Source organism: Anthonomus grandis, chromosome 3 (assembly GCF_022605725.1).
Source record: "Anthonomus grandis grandis chromosome 3, icAntGran1.3, whole genome shotgun sequence".
In the NCBI taxonomy this organism is placed as follows: Eukaryota; Metazoa; Arthropoda; class Insecta; order Coleoptera; family Curculionidae; genus Anthonomus; species Anthonomus grandis.
Genome location: NC_065548.1, coordinates 13,944,217 through 13,970,470, shown reverse-complemented (window position 1 = coordinate 13,970,470; position 26,254 = coordinate 13,944,217). Strand labels below are relative to the sequence as shown.

General features: G+C 31.6%; 1 protein-coding gene across 2 annotated transcripts in view; it reads left to right on the top strand.

Moving 5' to 3' along the window:
* Positions 1 to 26,254, top strand: part of LOC126733842 (probable JmjC domain-containing histone demethylation protein 2C) — a 408,562-nt gene that overhangs the window by 335,836 nt on the left and 46,472 nt on the right. For both annotated transcript variants that reach the window (XM_050437254.1, XM_050437255.1), the window contains 2 exons: positions 21,355 to 22,005; positions 24,893 to 25,046. In XM_050437254.1, coding sequence (XP_050293211.1) covers positions 21,355 to 22,005; positions 24,893 to 25,046 — 805 coding nt within the window. The remainder of the gene's footprint in view (positions 1 to 21,354; positions 22,006 to 24,892; positions 25,047 to 26,254) is intronic.

Here is a 26,254-nt window from a genome sequence, read left to right as displayed (position 1 = left end):
TGCACCACCAGATCAACAATTAAATGAGTTTTATTCAAATCAGAAGGAAACATACACTTTTACTTTGTCATAACTTTAACTTTGTCATACACTTTTATATTAAAACTGTCACTATAGCAGGTGTTAAAAAAGTTCTTTTTGAGGTAAAACCAATGGGAACTGATCCCAATTCCATTAATCTTGAAATGTTGTATCTGTGTTATCTAGTGATTTTGCCCTATGGAATAAATATAATTAATTCATGGATACTAAATTCATTATTTCCAGAGACCTGGAAGATCTCGCATTTTATACCCATTCCAAAAGGAAACCTAGCTTTAGTAATGACTTAAGACCTATAGGTATTCTTACAAGTTTGTCAAAAGTTCTAAAAAAACAATCTAGGTTTTTGCATAGTTTTGGTTGTGCTACAGCTACTTAGGTTAAACATAACTGATGATATAATTTATACCATGGATGACAAAAAATGTACAGCTCTAATCTGATTGGACAGTAAGGCATTTCTCACCATAAACCACAAACTTCTCTCATCAATTTTAAATTTTGTAGGCTTCTCGGAGGATACAGTTCTGCTTCTGAAGTTTTCTTTCTAGTAGATCCCAATTTACTGAAATTTTCAGGGGTAAATCAGACATTGATGGAGTAAGCTGTGGTGTCCCGTAAGGATCTATACTAGGCACTTTGCTTTTCAATACATGTATATAGGTACAATCTTCTATATTGCTTAAAAATTTGTAAGTCACCTCAATATGCTGTATGATTCCTTCTATCTGTATAATCTAGCCAATCTATCAAGGTATTACCATAAGCAGCTTTTGAAGAAGATTCAAGATGTTTACTTCATTTCTCAAAATGTCATAATTTGCACATGAATCATCTAAATCAAAACTTCTGCCTTTTAGCAAGAATAAAGAGTATTTTGAATTGGTGCTTAATATTACCATGAGGACTGAAATACTTTCTTGGGAGAGGGTTTTGATATTCTTTTATTTCCACAGGACTAAACTTTTTTTAAATAATTTTAAAAAAATATTGTTTTTGGCTCCTTTGTGGAAATTGTATATGACATTTTCCTTTTAGTCAGTTTCTCAGTCTATATCTGTAAATTTGCAAAATCAACACATTATTTTTATATTGAATAGGAATTAAATATCAATACTTGAGTTTATTGATTTGCCTGCAGATGAAACTAATAGCCTCCCTCTTAGTATTTTGAACTTAAGATCATAGATCTTATATATAATATATCATCATTCTTATTCATTAAATGCCTGTGAATGGCTTCCCTTGATTTTTATTTATAAGGATCTAGATGATGGTCAAGTCTATTAAATTATTTCGTTATTCAGATATTAAGGTTATCTAACTCTGGCACTCTGCTATATATCATGAAGAAACTATATCAAAAAAATGGGAGAACTCAATATAAACAGTATATTACTGAATATTAACTATAAACTCAGTTGCTGTGAAACTAAATAAGAAAACTTTTGCAAGATGCACTGGTTTATGGGAAGTTAGAACATTTTTAAAGATATTTGACTTTTATTTAGACATTCGCCATCTCTCAATGAAGCTATTTGGGATATTTGTACTCATTAAGTTTTTACATTATTAGCATTGCTTTAATGCTTCATTATCCAGACAGCAATAAGGCCAGACACCCTTAAAAAATATTTATAGAAATACATAAGTACCTACATAATACAAGAGACACATTAAACCTAATTTAAATTCACAAATTTAATTCAATATTCCGGTGCCTTAAACCCGTTCCATTTCCAGCCACCAATAAAATAAAAACTAAACCCACTCGTTTCGAAAACGAGAAACACCAGCTCCCTGGTTCTTGCATTATGCATGAACGGTCGCTCGACTCGCCTTATTTCTCTTTACCTCTACAAGAAAAGAGAAGAGAAACAAAAAAGATACCAAACCTGTTTCAAGAGACGTGGTTTGTCGTCTTAAGTAGTCTCCGGACGTCTATTGCTCCCCTTTTTTTTATGGATAAACTTGTTAGAATTATGATGTCGAATTTGCGCGACGAGAAAAACGGGGTTTTTTTAACAGGTTTTGGTATTGTGAGAACGGATTTTGCCTTTGTCAATCAGTTTTAAAAAAAGGGTGTTATTCCTTTGCTCTTTATCTTGTTTTGTTTTAATTCCTTCATAAGTATCATTATCATAAGTTCAATTGGTTCATCATTGGCTTAAACATAAGACTCTTCTAGACTTTTGGTGGTGAATCAGTTTGAGCCTTTTTCTTAAATTCTCTGAATACATAAATTTCCAGAATGTCAATAAATGATTGATATAAAGCATTTTATATTCACTAAACAATATCCAGATTATCTTCATGTTATCAAAGTCAAATAATACTTGACGCATTAAACGATAACCTTCCTGGTAAACCACAAAGTCCACTAATGACCATTTCCAGGAATGTTTTCAAAAGCAATTATGCACTTATCATGGTGTTTATCATTATACAGCAAAGTTATTAATAAAACATAAATGTCGAGGTCATTGGGGTTCAACTCTCAACGATAATGATTATGTTTTAATAAACCGTGGTGTATGTTAAATCGCAAAATGCCCGGCGAAAATAAAAACATAAATTGAAGACCTACTTTTTTAATTTAACCTTGCGCAGAACGAGTTTTTATAATGTCGGACCATATAAGTAGATAAATATGGCAAGTCATTTATATTATTATGTTTTAACTGTCGGCTAGATTGATCACGTAAGCTTATAATATAAAAATGCCCCTCAGGTAGAATTTTCAATGACACTTCAATAAATCTTATTAATCTTGCAGTTATCGTGTTGCGCAATTCAGAATAATGATTCATTTGTTGCTTTAACATTACATTTTATAGATATGATGCAAGTATGACCTTCCTACATTCTTTTTCTTATTTGATATGGTCAACAGAGCGATTAGTTTAACGACCACACGCTTTAGCTTGTTTAGATGATAATATCTTAGTGGAATTTGTTGAATATTATTATAAAAAATTACTTATAATAATGAAAAATACTTAAGAGGTTGATTGATAGTTGCTCTCTTCATTTTTTCATCACATAATAAAACACCAGAAGAAAACAGAATTGAAATTGGGAAGCATTTTATGGCAATTTGGCGCCATCTGGTTGAAGGTCTTTATTCGTCCTAGAATAAGATGGCGCAATATCATTACAGGTTTTTATTAAAAATACTTATTTATATCAAAGATAAGTAATTTTAAAAAGGTTGCTTTGGCTCATAAAAACCAGTTTAATAAGTAATTTTTCATATTTGGAGATGGGAAAATTCTTTAATTTAAATGAGGGTTATGTTAATTCACGAAATTCATTAAACAAAGAAATATCATAGTGTTAATTCCTGTTTACCCAATTAATTCCAATTACTGTAACCAGGACTTTCTTAATAGTGTTATAATTGCTTAAGCGGTTAACGATCCAAATCTCATAAAACAACACGTTTTATTATACATTATATAATAGAACCGCAGTAAGGGCAGCCAAAGGAACAAAAATCATGAAATTTAATATAGAAATCGTATGAACTCTATTTGACCTTTGGATATTAACTATATAATAATCATAGGTTACGCTTACGAACATAGTGGTTTCCGTTTCTGGGAAATGTGTAATTAAAGTGAGCTCATTAAAATGTTGTTTTAATGTGTTTGTTACCACATCGATAGTTAACGGCTATTTTATTTATTAATTCGGGTTTTTTTTCACTAAAAATGTATTAATTACCACTTATATCTATGGCTATTAATAATTAATAAAAACGTCTACATTTTATTAATAGATTATCGTTTGAATATTGATTGTGTGGCGCCCAACATGGTGAGTGGGACAATTCGCAATCATAGGATATCATTTCAAAAGTTATCAAGTTATTATTGGTAGCAAATGTATATGTATCGACATGGCCAAAAGGTTGGGTAGCATTAACAAATTGCATTATACAGTGTGAATGTACTGTCGTTTATATCCAAAAGTATCGCCATTATTTTTTGAGCAGGGAAGATGGAATTTTTTAGAATAAATTAACAATTTATTTTTAATAGCATCAGAATTTGTAAAGAGTAAATATGGGAAAAAAAAGAGTTTTTGCTAAAAAAGGGTATTATTTGAGAAAAAAGTACAGGCTAAAAAATATGAGTTTTTGAGTAAAATTGGAAGCTCTTTGGGATAAAATAAAAGATTTTTTGCCTTTTTAATAGAAATTTTGGGCAGTTTTATAGAAAAAAGTTATTTATCTATCTTGAAAAAATCCTTCATATTTCAGGAGATTTTTTGGTAAAATTGGGAAAACAACCAGGAATTTGAAACTCCTTTATCTATCATAAATTTAACGAAAAACAGGGACTTTTGAAAATGTATTATATTTTGTGTGCCTTTTAATTAGCATTTTATTTTCTTTTAGAAAGGTGTTGTTCACGAAAAACTAGTGTTAATTAATTTAAATGTTGACAAAAATTCAGCACCAGTAGCAGTTTGGAATAAAAATTTTAAAAAAGCTGACAAAATACTTGGAACTAAATGATTTTTATTCAAAAACGACATAAAACATAACTTATTGAAACCATAATATTATAATTAATATTTGGTATGGTAAGCCTTAGCATTAATTACTGCCTGCATTCTTCTGGGCATTGATTCAATCAAATTTTCAATTATTTGTCTGTCAATGTGAGTCCAGGCTTCAACAAGCTTATGAAATCATCAGCATTTTTGACTGTTCCAGATGCCCGAATTTTGCGATCCAGATGTTCCCATAAATTTTCAATCGGGTTTAAGTCTGGACTCTGGGCCGGCCACTTTAAAACTGTGATCTTTTCTTGGTCCAACCATTCTTTTACCAATTTTAACCAATGTGTTGAATCGTTATCATGCTAGAATACAAAATTTACTGGCATAGACTCAAATGTGTAAGGCTCCATTATATTTCGCAAAATATCCCGATACATAAATCGATCCATTTTCCCCACAATTTTATGTATTGGCCCAGTACCATACCAAGAAAAGCATCCCCATACTATCACATTACCACCTCCATGTTTAACCGTAGGTCGGATAAACTTTTTCTTGAGTCTTTCACCTTTGGGTCGTCTTACATGAAGTATTCCATCACTGGAAAACAGATTGATCTTAGATTCGTCACTGAATAGCACTTTTTTCCAATCTTGTACAGTCCAGTTAAGATGATCCATTGCAAATTGTAGGCGTAACTTGACATTTTTCTTCCGCAGCAAAGGCTTTTTAGCAGGTTTGTAGCTGTTAAGTCCACCAAAACACAATCGCCTTCTTACCGTTCTTGCAGAGATATTAGAAGAAGGCTCACCTTCATTTAATTTTTGTAAAATTTTGGAGGATGACAAAAACGGGTCATTCTGGGAAATATTTAAAATTCGCCTATCTACACGGGCAGTCGTGGCTTTAGGTGTTCCAGTGCTTTTACCCGGTACCACATTTTCAAATATACGATACTTCTTAATTATCCGTGACACGGTGTTCTTGGGAACGTTTAGTCTTTGAGCAATATAATATTACGCTGCCTAACACCCTGATTGTAAAAATCTAAAATTCTTTCGCGAATGTCGCTGGAATGCAAGGGATTTTCCAATAGTTACACAAAATAAAATAAATAAAAAGAACCCACTTGCACACTGGTGTCTCAAAGACTGCTGAAAAATTTTAAATTTTTAAAAGTTCCAACTTTTATGGCCAATACTGTACATCCCACAGAGACATTAATAAGTCTAATCTAACATACCCGGAGGGGTTAAAAAACCTGAATTATGACTTAAAACTGGTTTACTTCCCTTGTCCTGTTTCTCGACATTCCAATCTGCATAATAAAATGCCGGAGAGTCTCTTCTCAATAAATACATAAATGTCAGGCTCTTCTGTGAAAGTAGACCGGTTTTTGAACCTGTGCCTTAATGCGGAGAGCCGATTACACAAAACCGGTTACATTGTATACCAAGCAGTATAATTATGTACTACCTTATCGACCATTTTATACAGTTTCGTGCTTGTAATAACCTCAAGCTCCTTTTGTTTTCGTTTTTTTCTTCTTCGCGAACGATAAATTGATTTGAGGCTTTGTCCAAGTGACATTTAAGGCCTTAGAAACTTAATTATAAAAAAAACAGGAATAAAAACAGGTCTGATACGATAATTAAGCGAATCGAATTGCGCAACCGTGTCTTAGTGAAAGCTGTACGCGCTCCGGAGTGACATTCGCGAACTTTCTACTGCGTTAAAAATGACTTAAAGTTGGCCGGAGGCAAATGATATTTTGTAACCGAATGTAACTATTATAATGATTACGTTAATGACACGTTTTAATGTCTTTTTTACGATACTAATTTCGTGGATTGGGATGTTTTAATTGCTGAATTTATTGCGAAACGTAAATAGAACAGCGGTGTTAAAAAGTAAGTAAAAATTAATTGATGCATTACTAGTATTTTTGGCAAAACCGCAGAGTTATTCACCATTTTTTTAAAAATAAAGGTGATATTTTGTTTTTCTATATACAGGGATTCAAATGATTTTTTTCAGGCTGTTGTAAAACTATAGGTAAACTCTCTTTGAGGTAAAAGCCTCTTTCTTTGACTGTTCTAAAATGTGATTTTCTTCTTCCAGGTATATAGAATCCTTTTTTGTATTTTCTTTCAGGCAGTTGAAGATTCTGTTATTATTTCTTCTTTCTCTATCTAGAAGAAATACAAATAAAATAACTTCTTTAACTGTCTCATATAATCTCCTCTCTTCTCTCCTATCATCCATTTGAAAAGAACAGTTGTTGGTCTTTCGGGCAGCATTTTAGCTTTTTTCAGTTTTTCGAGTCATTTATTATTCTACCATGCAAAAAGTTAGTATTTTACTTTTTTTGGATTATTAGGACTTAGTTCATTAATAATTACAGAAAAAAAATGAAAACATAATTTTCTTCATTAGCATAATTGAACCATCCAAGCCTGGACTAATATGACTAGTGAACTTAATAACATATGAGCCTAATTCTAATATAAAAGAAAAATAAAAAAAAGACTCAAAGATTTTTGGTCAACTTCTCTAATTGCATTTGGAAGGTAAATAAAAAGCTTTATGGTTCAGTACGCTGGATCAGTTTGGCATTGTTCTTGGCATCGTTATAGCTTCTAATATGCTAGAATTATGCCATGTCTGTTTCTGGTTTCAAAACTATGAGAATATTCGTGAGTTTTAAATAAATACATATTTTTCTTGATATACCGGGAATTTTCAATAATATACCGCCAGGACTGTCAGTATTTGTAAAGGCTTGCCGACAAGCAACTCTGAAACCAAGATTCAAATGGCATTGCGTTGAAAGGGCAAAAATATGTCCTACCTACATCTGCAATGCTGGAAATATGATAATCGAATAGAGAGAAGTAAGCAGTTATCAAGACATTTGGGGAGATTTAGTTTGAAAGGTTTCTTCGAAGGAAAATGCTTTTGCTCAGCTTTAAGCTCAATTGACCTATGTGGAGCCCCCAAAGAAGTCGTGGATCCAAATTAAGACCCAATAATCTTATATCATTTTCATCCAAACAATCATTCAAATTGGAAGAGGTCCTTTAGGGAAACTACAATCCTTTTAGCCTTGTCAGTATTTAGCAAAAGTTTATTTGCTGCAAACTATTTTTCTGATCTAGCTTGTGACTCTGGGGAGGCCTTCAAAACCCCGTCTATGCCTTGGATTGGATGTTGAAGATGTTGTGATGTCATCTGTGATATTCAGTTTTTTAGGCAAGTCAGGGAGATTAATTAATCTGAGTGACGTATCGAAGGAGTCTTGATGGTAGCAGGCTTATTGGAAGCCTCATTGATTGATGTGTGAGATCGGATAGTACTCAAACGAATAATTAACTAAGATTACCACAGATTTCTCCATCAGGGTGAAGTACCATTATGCAAGAAACGCGTCGGGATTTTTGAAATAAAAATTGTGTAAACAGGACCTTTCGCCTATTATTTTGCTTTGAATAATTAACTATTTACTACAGTTATATAGGAATTTTAAATTTGGGAGAAAGAGAATATTAATTTTAGGATTACTGGATCAAATTATACATTTTTTCTTGATTTTTTTTACCTTTAAACTTATATTCCAGGTTCCAGCTGCCTGGAAAGAATATAAAAAAATTGCCTTTTATATATTGTAGCTTCCAGGCTAAAATGCATTTGAAACCCTCTGCATATAGTAAATTTAAAAAACATACCAGGCATTTAAATGTTCAGCTGCTTGAAAGTACTAAAAAATTAATTTTTGTAAATTTGGCTTCCTGGTTAAAATATGTTTAAGAACTAAAAGTAAATTCATAACAAAAAATATTGCAGGTTTTAAGCAACTAACAAGCGGTGTATCGAAGTAAAGCAAAATTTGCTACAAAACCTAACAAAATTGTTATGATTGAGCATGAAAAACAAAATTCCACAACTTCTCATCAGAACATTGAACCAGGATGGTAGAAATAGATTCCGAATCTTAGCACGAGAACTCATCTTTTTCAGATCCAAACACCATTATTTGCTGTTAAGAAGAAAATCCCATTTTTTTTATCTTGTTTAACCAAAGAAATTTATATTTTTCTATTGTCTTTGTATTTTCTATATATTAAAAACACTGTTGTTTTTTCTCATAATTTTGTGTATAATTTCATGATTCTTAATATACCCTATTTCATTCCTGAATTGTATTTCTAAGCTCGTTAAAAGGGTTTATTCCCAAAAAAATTAAATATTCTCTGATTGTTTATTTTCTAGAATTTTCCACTAGCCATGAAGAAAGGTAAAAATAGCAAGTCTTCTGACTTATAGAAAGGTGCCAGTGTTTTTTAAATTATTTAGAAGTCCTTAATTAATTATGGAAAAAAAGACAAAAAAATCCTTCTTTATAAGCTTAGTTGAACCATCCAAGCCTCGGCGAGTTTATTAGTCTAAAAAAATATGGATACTAACATGAATGTTCCAGACACGCGGTTCCTAACAAACTTCTTAAATGACTTTGAATGGCTTCATTTTTTTGGGTGAATCAGGGAGATTATTCTGATAGAATTGCCCAAGAGGTCTTGATGGTTTCTTAGGATCTTTATTGATGTGTGAATTAGAATAGTACTCAAATGATTGATTAACTAGTTACCATAGTAATTCTGAATCTGGGAAAAAGAGGAAAATACTTTTAGGGAAGATACTGAAAGATATACATTTTTTCTCTTTTATGGCCTGCTTAACAAAATATTTACGTTGGATGAAAGTTGCCATTTTTATCACTAAACTTGTATTCCAGGCAATTTGGGTTTCAAATGCCTGGAAAGAATATAAAAAATTGCCTTTTATAGATGTTTATAGAAGTTATAACATTTAAACCAACAAAAATTCCTGCAGTTCAGTCTTCAACTTCCTGAAAGTACTAAAAAATCACCTTTTGTAGATTTGGCTCCCTGACTAAAATGCATTTGAGAACTGAAAGTAATTTATGAGAAAAAATTATTTGGGTAGTGTAGACAATTTTTCTGAATATTTTGATGATATCGTGTGGTCTGAAGCCTTTGATCTTTTATGGTATGCTTAAGAAAATTCCTTGTTAGAGTACCGTGAATGTCGCAATTTTAATCTTTAAGGAATTTTATCTGGCCATTTTTATTAAGAAAGAATATAAAAATGCCTTAAAAAATATAAAAGTTTCCAGACTAAAATGCATGTTGATAGCTTTGCATCCTGACTAAAATAAACTTGAGCATGTAAAAGAAAATTAATAACAAAAAATGTTAGTCAAAGGGCCAGGTAGTCAAAGTTTTAAAGCAACTTTTCTGGATATTCTGGTATCTACTGTGTGTAAAGCCTGAATTGATCTTCTGTGGCATACTCAAGAAAATATGCATATATGTAGGTATATAGCGCGTTCCAGGTTAGAGAACCTATAGAAGAAAGTCAGCACTGTTCCTAACTTGGCCGCCGAAATGTTGATTGTCACGCTTCGTGATTTCTTAGATAATTTAAATTTAATGGATAGACAATAGATCTACTTCCAAGCCCATGATATTCGCCAGAATAATACTCTATTAGACAATCTTTTTGATGACCGTTTTTTATTAATTAACGCCCTATCCGCCTCGATCACCTGACATAACGCCTATGGACTTTTTCATTTGAGGCTATTAAAAAGCTGTTGTGTTTAAGATGGGGTATAATACTCTTGAAGATCTTTAGCATAATTGATGCAATAAATAATAATCATCGCTGAATTCTTGCCAGAGCCACTAGAAGCGTTTACAAGCGGGATCAAAAATGCTTGGAGCAAGGGGGTGATGTTTTTGAGCATTTAATTTAAAATGTATTAGTAAAGTTAAATAAAGGATACGTTACATACTAGATATTTTTTTACCTTTCTCTTTAATGATCACGCAATATTATATATAACCCCAATAAATCTTTCATAGAGAATCAAATTCTTCACAATTGATCCATACCATAAGAGCTTATAAAATTCTTTATCGATCATGAAGAGTTGTATTAGCAATTTCTAAAATAATGAGTGGAATAAAATGTTAAACAACTTCAGTATGCTAGAGCTTTTATCAATTAGGAATTACAAAAGGCAGTAACTCAGGAGAGTTCACGTGAAAAGAGGTGTGACATTTTGTGAAAAAGCAAACATCAGCTATCTGTCATATTGTAAATAATGTTGACAAACTCAAAGCCTTAGAAAAATGTGTATCCTTTGCTGATTTAGCTACAAGGATGAGCTACTACTATATAGAATTTTCATAAAACCTTTTTTTTTTAATTCCTTACAATAAATGTCATAAGATGGAAAATAAAAACACTAATTTTTCAGGGCACAGTAGTTTATGGTTATACCATTTAATGAATAATCAATAAAATTTTTAACTAATGACATCAATCTAGTCCTATTCAGGTTCTTTGACCTAAGTTCCTGTGCAATACATCTGAAAACTGTTATGCCATCTGCGTTATCAGGAATTTGCAATGTTTAAGATTTGGGACAAGGTGCACTGAGTAGATTGGAACAATTGTTAGTCTGCCATGAGATTATTGAGGTACTTTTTGGATAATATCAATGACTTCAGATACTATTTATTCGAGTGCCTTAACAAATCCAGCTTTTCTAATAGGTTACATAATAAATTATGACTGACCATCAAAAGCCTCTGAAAAAACCAAGTATGGATTGCCAATCTATTTACTTCTCTCCATTGATAATAATCTCTTATGAAACTGTATTCTTTTTAACTCAAAATATAACAACTAACTAAGCCACCTTGAGGATTTTAAAAATGAATCAATTGCTTTTTAAATTTTGATTTTAAGGTGAAAGGTCGTATAACAACTTTTGTTTATAATTCAATTGTACCTAAATTATATACATATCCATATCCCATTAAAAAAAAAGAACTTTTTGACATAACTCGCGAACGCGTTGTTCGATTTTTATTTAATTTTCACTGTCGTAATAAGCGGAAAAAATATTACTAGTTTGTCTATTTAGCTTCGACTTCGTAGCTCCAATGATAACGAAGTTAGCAATAGTCCCGACTTAACTTTGAAACCCTTGTATAGTAGTATACAACTAGATATTATTTAAAAAATAGAGTCACGTTTACACGTGAAACAAAAGCACATTAAACATTGTCAATGCCATTGATAACATCCTCTCACGTTATCCACGCACGCAATTCCTACATAAACAATAACTCATATTTAAAAAAATAAAAAGAACAACAAAATTTACACGATACGGAAAAAAATGCACCATTATAAAGTCAAATTAGTCGAGATGATCTCTAAGGCCGATAAGCCGGAATTAAACCAGGTCACATGCTTATAATGAAAAAAATTAAAAAAAGAGAACATCGTGCTCGCCGACATCATTGTGTTGAGTAATGGGCCGATTATCGGAACAATAGGCAACCGTACCATTACCCCGCGACATGTGAATTTTTTCCGCTAGGAAATGAAAACATCTCGCATTCCATAATGGTTCGTTCCGTTTGTTTTTCCTTAAAGAATGTTTTCCGGTCATGGCTAAATTTGGTTGGTTTGATCATTGTTGTTTCGTTACCTTGAATTTACATGATGGTAGTAATTATTTATTAATTTAAACAGGATTTTTTAAACGCTAGAGAGACTTCTCACTAGCGATTTTTTTTCAATTATCCTTGAAATTTGATTTTTTATTTTATTTATTTATGAACAAAAAAAGTATTTCAGGGAGTAGACACTTAAAGTGCTGGAAATAATATAAACTTTAATTAAAATGCATTTTGATAAGTAATATTTCTCTGCATATAGTCAATATTTGAAAAAAATTAATTCCAGTATTACAGTTAAATTATCTTTTATAGGTTTGGTGCCCTGACTAAAACACGTTTTATAAATTTATGAAAAAACTTTGCTCCAGACAGTTTAGGCTTTAATTGCCTGGAAATATTACAAAACTTAGCTAAGTCTTAGGTTGACGTTCTCGATTTTCAAAAAGCTTTTGATAGGACTGAACACTATATTTTGTTGAATAATTTGTTTCATTCGTACCTACTTGCTAGATCGCAGTTTATGGAGTAATAGAGGGCTATAAGTCCAATCTTTAATCATACCTCGGGTGTACCTTAAGATTCAAACCTGGGTCCGTTGTTATTTACTTTGCTTATCAACAATTTAGTTAGCTCACTCAACTGCCATAGATTCGCTCTTGCCTATCCTATGACTTAAAGTTATTCTTTATTATAGACAGTATAGTAATGACTGCTTATTTCTTCAGAATTGTCTGGATTCCTTGGAGACTTAGTGTGAAGTATAGCGTTGTCAGTTATTCAATATCAAAGATCCCCATTAAGGGATTTTGGTATCACCTTCGATTCTGACTGAGTTTATCTTCATACCACATTTTAATAGTGTTGTGATGAAGAAACTTGGATTATTATTAATGGATTATTAGAAATTCTCAGAGCTTTATATATGGCTTAATATTTATATAATCCAATTTACCAGTGCTACATTGATTTGATTGAGTCTGTTCACCGCAGGTTTGCTAAGTTGTATAACATGAGAGGATGTTATCAATGGCATTGACAATGTTTAATGTGCTTTTGTTTTACGTGTAAACGTGATTGTTTCTTTTAATAATATTTAGTTATGTACTACGACGTATTTTTCTCTATATTATATAATCATTTACCCACTAATAGGTGGGTAAAGATAAAGGTGACTTTATTTAGGTTCTTTAACCTCGAATGCACTATACATATGGGCGTATTTTGTTGAGCATGCCACAGAAGATCAATATCAGGCTTTACATTAGATTCCAAAATATCCAGAAAAGGAAAGTTGCTCAAAAAATTTGGCCACCTGAAACGTTTTTTGCCATAAAATTACTTTTATATGTTGCAGAGTTTAAATTTATTTTATTAAGGAAGCCAAACCTATAAAATGTTTTCACCATTTTAGTCTAGGAATTTTTATGTTATTTCCAGGTAGTTCAAAGATTACCTGAAATACAATTTTATAGATATATATGATAAAATTAGCTACTTTCAAGGTGCTCTAACCTGGAATTTTCCTTAAAGCTTAAAGATCACACCAGATATCAGCAAAATATCCAAAAAAGTTGTCATAAATTTACTTTCAATTCTCAAATGCATTTTAGTCGGGGTGCTACACCTATAAAACGCAATTTTTATATTCTTTCCGAGCAGTTGAAACCTGGAATACAAGTGTAGATATAAAAATGGCAACTTTCACGCAGGGAAATATTTTCTTAAGCATTAAAGTAAGAAAAAAAATTTATGATTATCGGTAATCCTGAAACTTTTTTTCTGTATTAATAGGTATGTTTTCTTAGAATTACTATATAACTAAGTAATTAATCAATCATTTTAGTATTATCTTATTTCACACATTAAACATTGATGGTTCCAGAATTAATCAGAGAAAGAAATAGAATTAATCCCCTGACTTACTGAATGTAACAGATTTCTCATGTCAAAAAACCCCAATTTTCGTTCGGAAATGGGCATTATTTAGGAAATTATGCAGAAAAAAAATTAAAATAAAGCTTAACACCCTGTATTTTGAAAACCAAACATTTCAGACCACACATGTGTAGGAACTTTTTACCTTAAAAATATTTAAAAAATCACCCTATGAAATATCAGACGCTTATTAAATAACATCTTGTATATTGTTGTTCCAGTTTTTACTTTTGTTTTGATTTATTGATTGTTTCAGTTAAGTTTAGTTTAATTATTATTTCAATTAACATGTAAACAATTTCGTATTTTTATGTTGGACATAAAGGCTTAAATAAATAAAATAAAAACAAATTTTCTTTTATAGGTTTGGCTCTCCAACTAAAATGTATTTAAGACTCTAGAATAAACAAATTATTATATATTTGGTAGTTGAGGGTTTCATTTGTCTGAAAGGATATTACAAAAGTCGACTTCTGTAAATTTGAGCTTCTGACTAAAATGCATTTGATGTATTTCAGTCAGTCCTCATTCAACTGCCTGTAAGTATTACTAAAATCATCTTTTCTAAGTTTTGCTCCCTGACTAAAATGTATTTGGTATTCTCTGCATATAGTAAATTTATGACAAAAATATATTTCAGGCTTCAATTGCCTTTATAAGTTTGGATCTCTGACTAAAAATCTATCTGAGGACTCCTGCATATAAAAGTAAATTTATGAGAATAAATTTTGCAAGCAATCCATATTTTCAAGAAACTTTTCCAACTTTCCGGAATATTTTAGCATTTAGCATGGTATTGGTAAAGATCCTCCTTAGAACTCGGGTCTAATTGAAAATAAATATGCAAACCCTCATACTTCAATGTCCTTTGTTTGTTCTAAAACAAAATAAATGTCTCGTGTTTCTCTCGGTAGTCGGTAAACATTCTCAAATTTCCCGGTAATGCTGTCCTTGCTTACGTGACAAAAAATTAAAATGGTTAAATAATTGTTTTTAATAAACGAGCACATTTCGCAGAAGATAAGGATCGAAAAAAGTCAGCAGAAAAGTGTGAAACTTCAAGCATGTCAGGAAACTGACTCGGCAACTTTTTTCCGTAATGTGTTGAATAAGCTTAAGTAAGCGAGAAGGTAGAATAACATCATCGCCACACGATCGATCGATTTTCGCCGGGCTTGCAATTTCGGTCGGATTTTATTCGCTTACCACCGACTTGGTCTGAAGGAAGTGCGGGGGGGGGAGAGACAGACCGGACCCCCCTCACCCTCCAAAGGGCTCTTTGCTGAATTCACTTAATCGGATGCCGCCCCTTTTTGTCCGGTCAGCGGTTTCGAAATTGCAATTCGCTTGCTGAACTCACTGCTAGTGGAATATGAAACGGGAATCGTCAGGTTTTTTTGCGGTATTTGTTTTTTTGACGGATTAGTTACATGTAACTAAAGGAAAAAGTACTTGTACTAAAAAAGTACTATTGCGAGTTAAATTGTACTAAACTGAATTATTTAGCCAATTATATATCAAAATGGTACTATTAAGGTCAATTAGTGGGAGAAAAATTAGCAGAATAGAGTAAAATTGGCGCCCAACTGTGGGATTTTTAATTTGCATTTTTTGTGGCCAATTTGTGAGAGCAATCAAGGCAAAAGTTGGATCTAAGTATGGGACCTTAAGTTTCACCAATAAGTTTTGTTTACTCTTTTATGGTTTGGATATATACAATTACAAACTAAAAAGTACTTTAGAAAGAGAATTCTAGTAATGTGGGTCCTTTGGTACAAAAGTCTACTTCTTCTTTGGGTGCCATCTCCTATCGGAGGTTGGATATCATCATTGATAGTTTTACTTTATATGCCGCCACTCTGAAAAGTTCAAGAAGATTGAGCTACAGTTAAACTAATCCCTTAAATTTCTCAACCATGCAATTCTCCTTCTACAATTGCTTCTTCTCCCCTTTATCTTTTCTTGCATAATTAGCTTACGCATTTTATACCACTTTCCTCTCAATATATATCCGAGATATTGTAACTTCCTTGCTTTTATGGTGCTAATTATTTCATATTCTGTACTTATTCCTCCAAGTATTTCCATGTCTGTTTTTCTTTCTGTTCATCATATCCTAAGCATCCGTCTATAACACCACTTTTCGACCGACAGTTTAGGAGTTTATGTGTCCATCGTTCCAGTACATAATATAGTATTGAAAACACATAGCTCCTTGATATTCTCGCTCTAGTGTGAGGTTTCTGGAACAGAGGATTGTTTTTAGTTTTATAAATGCATTTCTTGCCGTTTCCTCTATTTGTCGATCTGGTAAATTTATGTTTGATTGTTATTTCCCATATTTTTAGTCTTTTTTATGTTTATTGTTAATCCATACTGTTCACAAAATGTACTGGTTCTATTTAATAGTCTTTGAAGATCTTCCGCGGAGCTTGCCATAATCACTGTGTCATCCGAAAATCTTACATTACTTATTACTTTTCTATTTTTATTTCTTTTATAATCAGATAGCAATGCCTCTTCGAAAACTGATACATTAAAGAGCAGGAGTGAGACATCCCTGTCTCACTCCTCTCCTTACTTCTATTTCTGGGCTTTGTTCATTGTCCACTAATATTTGTGGTCGTCGATTCCAGTAAATAATTGTTATTATTTTTAAGTCTCTGTTGTCTATGTTCTTTGTTCTAATAATTTTGACTAGTTTTTCGTGTTTTACCTTATCAAGACATGCATATGTCTCTCTCTAATCATATCTAGACACCCCTGTGCTAACACATTTAGTGCAAAAAACGCCTCTTTGGTATCTAGTGGGTTTCTGAACCCAAATTAACTGTCATCTATTCCTTTTTACATCTTTTTATTAATTCGTCCATGTATTAGTTTTTAAAAAAACTTGAATGCGTGAATGCGAAATTGATCTGTCAAAACAATCTTTAGCGTTTGTGGCTTTTGACATTCGCAGAAGGTGGAGATTAACCATTATTCTGGTATATGTCCTATTTTGTATACTTCGTTAAATAAATCCAGTTGCGTATAGCGTCGTTCAAGCATTTTAATGTTTCAACTGGTATGATCTGTAAACTCTCTATTTTCCAATCCAGTTTCCATTTGTCCTGTTCTATTGTGTCCAAACCACTCATTAAAATATCCTGTCTATTTTCTTAGTTTTTGATTTGTGCCCAAGATTAACTTCCCGTTTGCATTTTTTAATTATCTGGTTTTCTTTATTTATTAGTATGAGTCATCTCTTTTATTTTTTGTGAGAATTAAAATTGTCATGTTTTTGCTGATATTCCTCTATTTCTTCACATTGTTCTTTTAGCTACTTTTCCTTTGTTTAATTTTATTTGCTTGTTTATTTCTCTATATTTCATCTCGTCTCTGTTTTGCAACTATCGTTCATTAACACCAGCCCTAACACTTCCTTTTCGACTTTTAGTTATTTTTGTACTCATCAGAAACCATTGATTTTCTCTATCAGTGTTTTGAACATTTTCTTCTTTCCTCTGTCAAACGTTGTTTTGTTTTTGTATCTCTTAGTCTGGTAATATCGACTCGAGTATTTTCTGATCTTACTATTTGTTTACTACGGGATTATCATCTGACTCTATGTCAATGATTTGCCGACATTGCGTTTTTGTACCTTTGTCTAATCAACACAGTCAGTTTTGTTTCTTACGATCTATCTCCTTTATCTAATAGCGATCTCTATGTGTAAAGTCTGCGTTTGAATTTAAATAATGTATTAGTTATTAGAAAATATTGTTTTCAAACGTTGAAATGTTTGTTTACCATTTAGTGGGAGAGCTAATTAAATCAAATCAAATCAAACTTCTTTATTTGCCCAATATATACATATAGAAATTATACACAATCAATTTTACAACTATATACTATATAACCCGAGGACAAAAAGGACTACAGCGCGACCATAGTGGCCGATAACACAAAATACACAAATCATGTGAATTTGTGCGCGGTAACCCTGTATCACCTAAACTATACATAAATAAGTAAAAAAGTCAATAAGATTTTCAATGGAACAGCAAATGGCAGAAAAAAAAGAGCGAAAGGCGTGCGCGAGACAAAACAAGGGAAGCTAACAGTAAATGTATTAATTTTACAGGATATCTTATCTATCTTATTTTATTTTATTTTTGCGGGAAAATCTGACAACAGCACAGCACGCATGGTTTGGAAGAAATGTAGGTTATTTTTGCTCAGTAATAAGAAATTGCTTAGCGTATTTTAGGAATCTTTTATAAGTAAATTCCTTTACTTCATCTGGTAAATCATTCCACAATTTAATCCCTATAAATATAAAAGATTTCTGAAAAGCTGCAGTGCGATGTTAAGAGATGTTGAGGTACGCTGTATTTACTAACAAATCTTGTATGATGTCGATGTAAAAATGGATTAAATAACACTGCAAGGTATGAGGGTTGTCCAGTTTTTAAGATTCTATGTAAAAAAGTATAAAAATTAAGTTTTCTACGGTAACTCATATTAAGGATATTTTTATTATTTAAATGAGGTTTAATATGTTCTCTAAATGGAATATTGTAAGAAAAACGCATATAGCTGTTTTGTATTTGGTGTGCTAATTGCATCGTCAAAGATGAACCATAAACCACATCACCGTAGTCGAATAGCAATAATATTAAACTGTCACATAATTGATACTTTATTTTGGATGGTAGCCATTTTTTAAAATAATTAAGTTTTTTCAATCTTATATAAGCAATTTTTAATTTATTATGAATATGTGCTTGAAATGTTAGCGAATCATCAAAACATATCTAGACACCCAATCAGTAGAATAGAGTATTTGGCACCCAACTGTGGAGCTTTTTTTTTAAATTAGAACTAAACTTGTTTTTTTGTCGGACTTTTTATGAGGAAAATTGACGCCTGGATTATTAAAATTACGATTCTTCATAATATTGAAGAATCGTAATTTCTTCGAATTTGTGGCTGTGGTGAATTATTGTAAGAAAATATTGCATTTTTGCTAATAAATAAATGTAATATTTTATTCGGGTCCTGTTTAATGTGACCTGAAAAATAAATTTAAATTAAAATTCCCTGGAATATTTAAAAAAATGAGTTTTATCAGCATTTTTTTAAAACACATTAAAATTTCTTCAAAAACTTCTTTCAGATAAGCTTTCGCAAAAAAAAAACCACTACATCTGCCTGCAAAAAATCACATATTTTAAAAAACGTTAAAAAATATATTAAAAATTAACAAAAAAATACTACAGTGGCGTGAAAAAACAAAACTTCCTGGAAAATAACAGTTAGATCCTATCCTATTAAAAAAGTGCATTTTAGCAAACATATTTCGAAAACGTATCTATAATTTTATTATTTTTTTAAATTCTTTAAAAAAAACTAAAATTAAGCATTTGCTAATACAATGTACATCTTTTTTGCATTAATTTCTACAACTCTTAAAAATATGCAAAACACACTTTTAAATTTTTAAGTGAACAAAAGACAACAAAAGTGACCTCTATTAATTTCTATTGGTACATAAGCTACGCCTTAAATGTATAATTTAACGCGCACCTACTTAACTACACTAATGGAATAACTAATTATATTCGAAAACCCACCAATTTCATGTTTATCAATTCATAAAACATTTTTTTTCTGTAAGGAAACGTTTGGAATATTAACGAGTATAACGGGAAATATATAAATAAATCATGTACGTGCGTCATTTTCACTATTAATATTTAATACTTATAGCATAAAAAAATTGATAAATGCCAAAGGTTCAAGGACTTTCTTGAGAAAAAGAAATTGTTTTTTTTTTTTCTCAGAAACTGGTTAATTATCAGTGACGTTTGCTCTTATCTTATGGAAGAAGGGTCTTTTTTTCCGAAGAAAATTCCCTTTTTTGAATTCTTTAACTTATAAATGTTCAGGAACATTTTGTCTTATCTCTAGGAAGATGCAACTTCTCCGGAACTTCTTCATTTAACTTTCAGAAAGTTGTTTCCCCGAATAAATTCATGGAAAAATTCTAAGTATTTGTCAAAGTTAAAGAGAGGGATGAGCAAATTTTTGATACTTTTTTCGAGAAAGTGTAAGAAAAAAACTCTGAAAATACTAAACACGTTTTTTATTCCAGGGAATTGATTATCTATTTAATAATTTGAACAAAACTTTCCATAAAAATACACAATTAAAATAATTATATGTCTGTCCCAAACAATATTGACTTCAAAATTTGCCTCTGTCCTATGCAATATTAAGCAGTTGAGTGATATTATTTTTTTTATTTCAGGCTGTTTTATTTAATGTTTAAAAAAAACATGTGCCTATAAAACACCTAATTAAAGTAATGATAGGTCTCCAGGCTTATCTACTTTTTAGGTCAAAAAGTATCTTAAACATTTTTCATTAAAAGTCGAAGGAGGCGACTCTTCTGTACTTTTCTAAATCGACATTTTTGACTAGGTTTAAAGGAATAAGAAAACTTGCACTTTTTCAAACTTTTTCGAGAATATCTTTAAGAAAAATCTTGACAATATTTTTGACAGCGTTTCGAGTTAAAAGGTGATTTAAAGGATCAAAGTGCCACAGGGTTGTACAACCTTTTGTACTTTTTTAAAACCTTTCTCGAACAGTTTTCGAAAAAAAATAATTTTTTATTCAGTGTAAGGCTTATGTAATCAGTGTCTCGAGTTTTTCGATTTTTTTTTCGAAAATCTTATTAGTATTCTTAAGGTCCAAAAAATGTGTTTCAAATATTTTTCAGCAAATTAGCCAATTAATATGGGAAGAGAAGTTTTTTATTAATAGATTAGGAGAGCACTTTTTTTTTGCACTTTTTCGAAAAAAATCAAATTTTTTTCTTCCCAAGACAAAATACAAGTTTTGAAAATCTCAAGTTTTGTATCAAAACTGATAAAGCATAGGATTTTGATTATACTTTAGCGAAAAAAAATATAGAATAACTGTTCAGCCCTGAGCGTCAACAGATTTTTTTAAATCTTCCAAACTTTCCCCGGAAAGTCAGAAAATCTTGGAAAAAAAAGGTTTTGCATACCATTTTGGTACTCTCAGGATAAAAAACGCGCAAATGTTAAAAAAACATCATGTATTTACAAGATATAGAGGGAGAGAACTTTTTAGACAAGAAATTATATCACCAAATAATCAGGCTTCTACTAATTATACTTTTCATAGAATCCAAGTTTAACATGACTCTTTTTTAATTCATAGACAAAAAATCCGAAAACTTTTTTAACAATTTCTTATACACCCAATATCTAAAACTCTTCCTTTTTTTTTCCAGGTCAATCAACAAAAACCCAAAAACGTAAAGCCTGCAACAGCGACCCCCCATCCGAACCAACAAAGCCCCGCTACCCAAACTGCGTAAAAGAAGATTTAGAAAACAAACAACAATCTCGCAGAAAAAACCACAAACTCAAGAAGAAAGTCCTTGAGGAGGCAAACAATTCGAAACTCCGAGAGATCGAGGTCGTTGTTGAGGACTGTTTACAAAACGGAAGTTACAGGATCGAAAACGATCCTGAGACTGTAACTAATGCGGTAAATAAAGAAGTAGAAGAGAAAGCAAATTGTGATAACTTAATAGATCAAAACAGTGTGCAAGATAGTATAGTTAGTAGTGAAGCGACAGAAGTAGTGCAATCTTCGATAGGTGATGGTAACGATGTTTGTGATAAGGCTAGTGATCAGTGTGATGATGATGATGACGACGAGCGAGAGTCATCAGTAGATGATACGGAACTCGAAGTGCCTGGTAAAGTGAATAGTAGTGACGAAGGGAATCATTTTAGTGTCGCAAGGGAAGAGGATAGTGCGATAGTGGCGAATCAAGATAGAGAAGAGATTGTAGGGAGTGCGAGCGCCGTCACGGAGGTTATATTTAGTAATTTGAGTAAGGAAGGTGATCGAGAAACGGATTGCTCAATTAGAGGTAAGTCTTTTTAATGATCAATAACTCATAACCCGACGCCTAAGCATCTTCTTTTTTGCCAATAAAATTTAAATGAAAGCGTAGGTTTTTACGATGATTTCCATTTTTAAATCATTTTTTCCCTGCAGAATAATAAATATTGATTTAGTCTCCCCCAGTGTGATTCATTAAACGTTCTGTTTGCGTCGTTCTTTATTTGCTCTCTGCCCCTGTTTTTGTATTTTAATAATAAGGCAACATTTAATGGAATACGTGGATTAACAGATATTTTGAATCGGATCCGATGGGAATTGTTTAAATTTTTAATTAGGCAAAGCGTTGTTCGATCAAAATTTTCAAATGTTTTATGATTTTTTAAGTTCACGATTTCTTTATGTCCGTGACATATAACTTACATATTGAAAAAATGATGAATGCGCCATGAAAAATGGCTTGGCTTTCAAGGCAACTCAAGAAGTTAAATTTTTTTCGGACAACAAAAGCTGTAGCCGTTGATTCATTTTTTTAGCCAGTTAAAGTAATGGGTTCGTTCTTTCAAGCAATTAAAATATTTTTTTAATCCTATTTAATTTTCTGTTGAGGCAGCAGGATAACTGGCAGTAGTAGTTATGTTGTTGTTCCTTTCAGGCAGTTAAGATTTTTTTCCTATTTATTCAAGACAGTTAAAGTCAATTTTCTGGTTCTTTTAGCCAGTTGGAACTAATTTTTTATTAATTTTAATTAGTTAGGTATTTCAGAGAGTTTTTTTGTCTTTTCAGGTGTTAGATATTACTGACATTGTAAATACCAAAATCAAATACCAAAGACAAAAATAAATAATAATTGTAAATACCAAAGACAAACATTATGCATTTTAATTGCGTACTAGAACCAGTCATTTTAGATGATAATGAAATCACTTGCAGTGAAGTTTCTAAATTTCTTGGTATCCTAAAAGATAAAAACTTAACTTTCAAAAGCCACACATAACAAATCCACTAGGTAAATTATCATCAGGCTGTTATGCATTCAGTATTGCCTCTAAAAACCTGGATTTTGCAACCGCCTGCATGGCTTACTTTATCAAGTCTCACTTACAGTATGGTATAGTTTTTTGGGGATGCACCTATCATTTCACTCCATATTTGTATTGCAAAAGAGAGCTGTCAGGAGAATATGTGGTGTGCATCCAACAGAATCCTGCAAACCCCTATTTTTAAAACACAAGTTACTGACATTACCTTCTCTTTTTATTCTTGAAACATCCGGTTTATTATACAAAAAGTCCAGACATCTAGCATCCACTGTAAACAATACAAGGCAGAAAGGCTGTTTACTAACACTCATTCCTCACTTGCTTCTCAAAAATTCCATTTTATACAATGCCAGGAAGATCTATAATCATCTGGCAAAAACTTTTAATCTAACTGTTTTATACAATTTTAAAGAGTAAACTTCAAAATATTCTCTTAAGCAAATCCTACTATACTGTGAGCAAATTTTTGCAAGACAGAACTTAATTCCTCGGCACTTTGGTTTTTCTTCCCTGCTTTCCTAAATATATTAACTAGTACTATATTGAAGATCTTAAATTCTTTTTTTAAAACTTGTCTGTCCTCAGCCTATAACTTATCCTTTTAATGTCCGATGATTTATTTATGTTTTGTTTTGTAATTTGTTAAAAATTTTTTTCAGGGTTTCATCTGGATTTTAGCTTATATTTAAATGCCTTAAAATATTTATTATTTTTTTATTTGACTCTATTTTTAGTATAGCTTTGTCAACAGAATTGTAATGTTCTATGATAATAAAGCATATTTGGAACTTGAACTTGTCTTGTACAGGCAGTTGAAGTGATTCTCATTTTTCTTAGATAAGGATTTTAACTTCTAGGCAACTTAAATAATTTTTACTGTGCAAGGCTGACTATGTAGAAGAAACAATGATGCAAAAAAAATTAATTTCATAAACTGTCTGAAATAAATAACAAAATATGTTCATTGCCTGATAAAACTGCAATTGTTTAGCAAATAACTTCAATTCAAGAGCTTCAAAATGACTTTAACTGTCAGGAAAATAGTACAAAACTTCTTCAACTCTCACTTGCCTGGAAAAATTTTATTTACCTCAACTGCTTAGAAATAAACAGATCTCTTTAACTACCTGGAATTAAAGTTTTTGTTTCTTATAACTTCAATTAAATTGCAAGGGACAAACCTAGAACAACTTCAATAATAATATTTTGGCATAAGCATATTCGAAATCAGGTAGTGTACGGACCGCTATAAAACCTCCTATACACAGCAAATTCTTGAAATTTATTAAACAGTTTGGGGCAAAAAAACAACAAAATAAGTCAGTCGAAGTTTTGAGTCTTTTTGTAAGCAAGCAGTCAGGTAAACAGTTTTTTGTGCCATTGAAGATTTTATTTATTACCTGACCCAAATGTTTTTTATTCAATTGTGGTGAGAAAGGTGAGACTTACCATGTTTACCCGATAATCGTAATACGCATTTCAATTAAATTCCTGTACCTAATTCTATGCAGTCAGATCTTAGTTCCTATTAGTCACGTGTTTGTTTTCAGTGCTGCGTATTAACAAAATAATCTAATTGTTCCACTGATATGGAAGCTAAAAACAAAAATATTTGAAATATTTCAAGATTGGCAATATTTATCAGTTCAGATCCAAATAATCGTATTTCCACCAAATCCCCTAGGGGGGCTAATAAGAGTTAAGCCTGAGCGTAAATATAGTTATTGTACGTTTGTAAAATTACCCTAATTTCAACATCATTTGGGCTTTTTCAATTGGGTCTAGATCAGGTAATTGTGAGGGCCATTAATTAATAAATCATCAATTAGATAGTCAAGCATGAACTATTTTATTAAAAAACATTTGCCTCAGGTGACGATGACGGTCCACTGTGTTCGTCCTCGCCCCTCAGCAGTAGGATGGACTTCAACGAAACCCCAAATTCGCTCCGTTTTGCAGACGACCGTAGCGACTCTGGTGTAAGCTCACTCCGTTCAGGCAGTGGGGATGAACGCTCTGGATCCAGGTTAGTAGTAAAATCCTTTTCAAGAATAATCTTTTAGGGAAAAAATAATTAATTTGGCAACGCTATTAGCAGGCCTATCTTTCCTAAGAAAGAAAATATCCGGGGTACAAAAAAGGCCCTTTCAGTATTTGGCTGCCCTTATGCAGTAATTGGCATATTTCATGTTTTTGCTTAATTTAAAACACGTGCCTTAATCACTATAATCTCAAACTAATAAATCGCTATCCCATGACATTGCATTCACCTTGAGATAAACCGATTAATACTGGCTATATTTAGACGAAAAAACAATTTAAAACATAAAAACGGGGTAATGAACGTGAATACTTGTGTGGGTTTTTTTCAGTCAAAAGGAATTCTCATTGTGGCGATATTGTGATTGTAAATTTGAAGGTCGAATTAAGGTCATTTAGTTACTCATAAGTTTTAATGTTTGTTTTTGATTATATAGTTGTCATAAAATGATGTATTTAGCGTTAAATTATAGTGGAAGGAGCAGAGAAACCGAATAAATAAAAAAAAATTTATAATAATTAGACACTCTGTCTCACGTCAGCGCCATCTTTGGGTAGATAATGTGACAGCGTTTGGACGCTTATAACAAATTGTTGTAGCATTGTTCACAGTTGATGTATCATTAAATATGGCCGCCATAGACCATATGATCATGCTGTTTTTTTACTATTGTAATGTCTTGTCAAATTTTTCCGTGAATTTTGTTCTGTTTTCTATGTAATTACATAGAAATTGTAACATCAGCAAGTTATTCTAAATCGTTATATCAAACCGGAAAGCCTTTAAAATATATATTCACCTTGTGAGTTACTTACTTATTTTAGCTTTATTTGTTTCAATGCTTACAAAAAAACATAACAAAAAAACTGTCCAGAAGGAAGTAGAGCAATGTCACAATGTGAAACTATATTATTTAAAAAATTGCCTAGATATTACAAGTAAACTTATACAATCTACAGTCACTGTATAGTCACGCTTAATACGTTACATCACAAGTATTATAAATATTAAAAGATTTTTACAGGCACTAATTTTTGGTTTTATTTTTGGCCGATTTTAACATAGCATAAAAAAAGTAAAAACAGAAAACAGGTACGGCAACATATGTTTTTGTATATACTTGTGCCTATTAAATTTATTTAAAGATTGTTGATTATTGAAGATAGTCCTATCTTGATCATTGTAAAATTTAC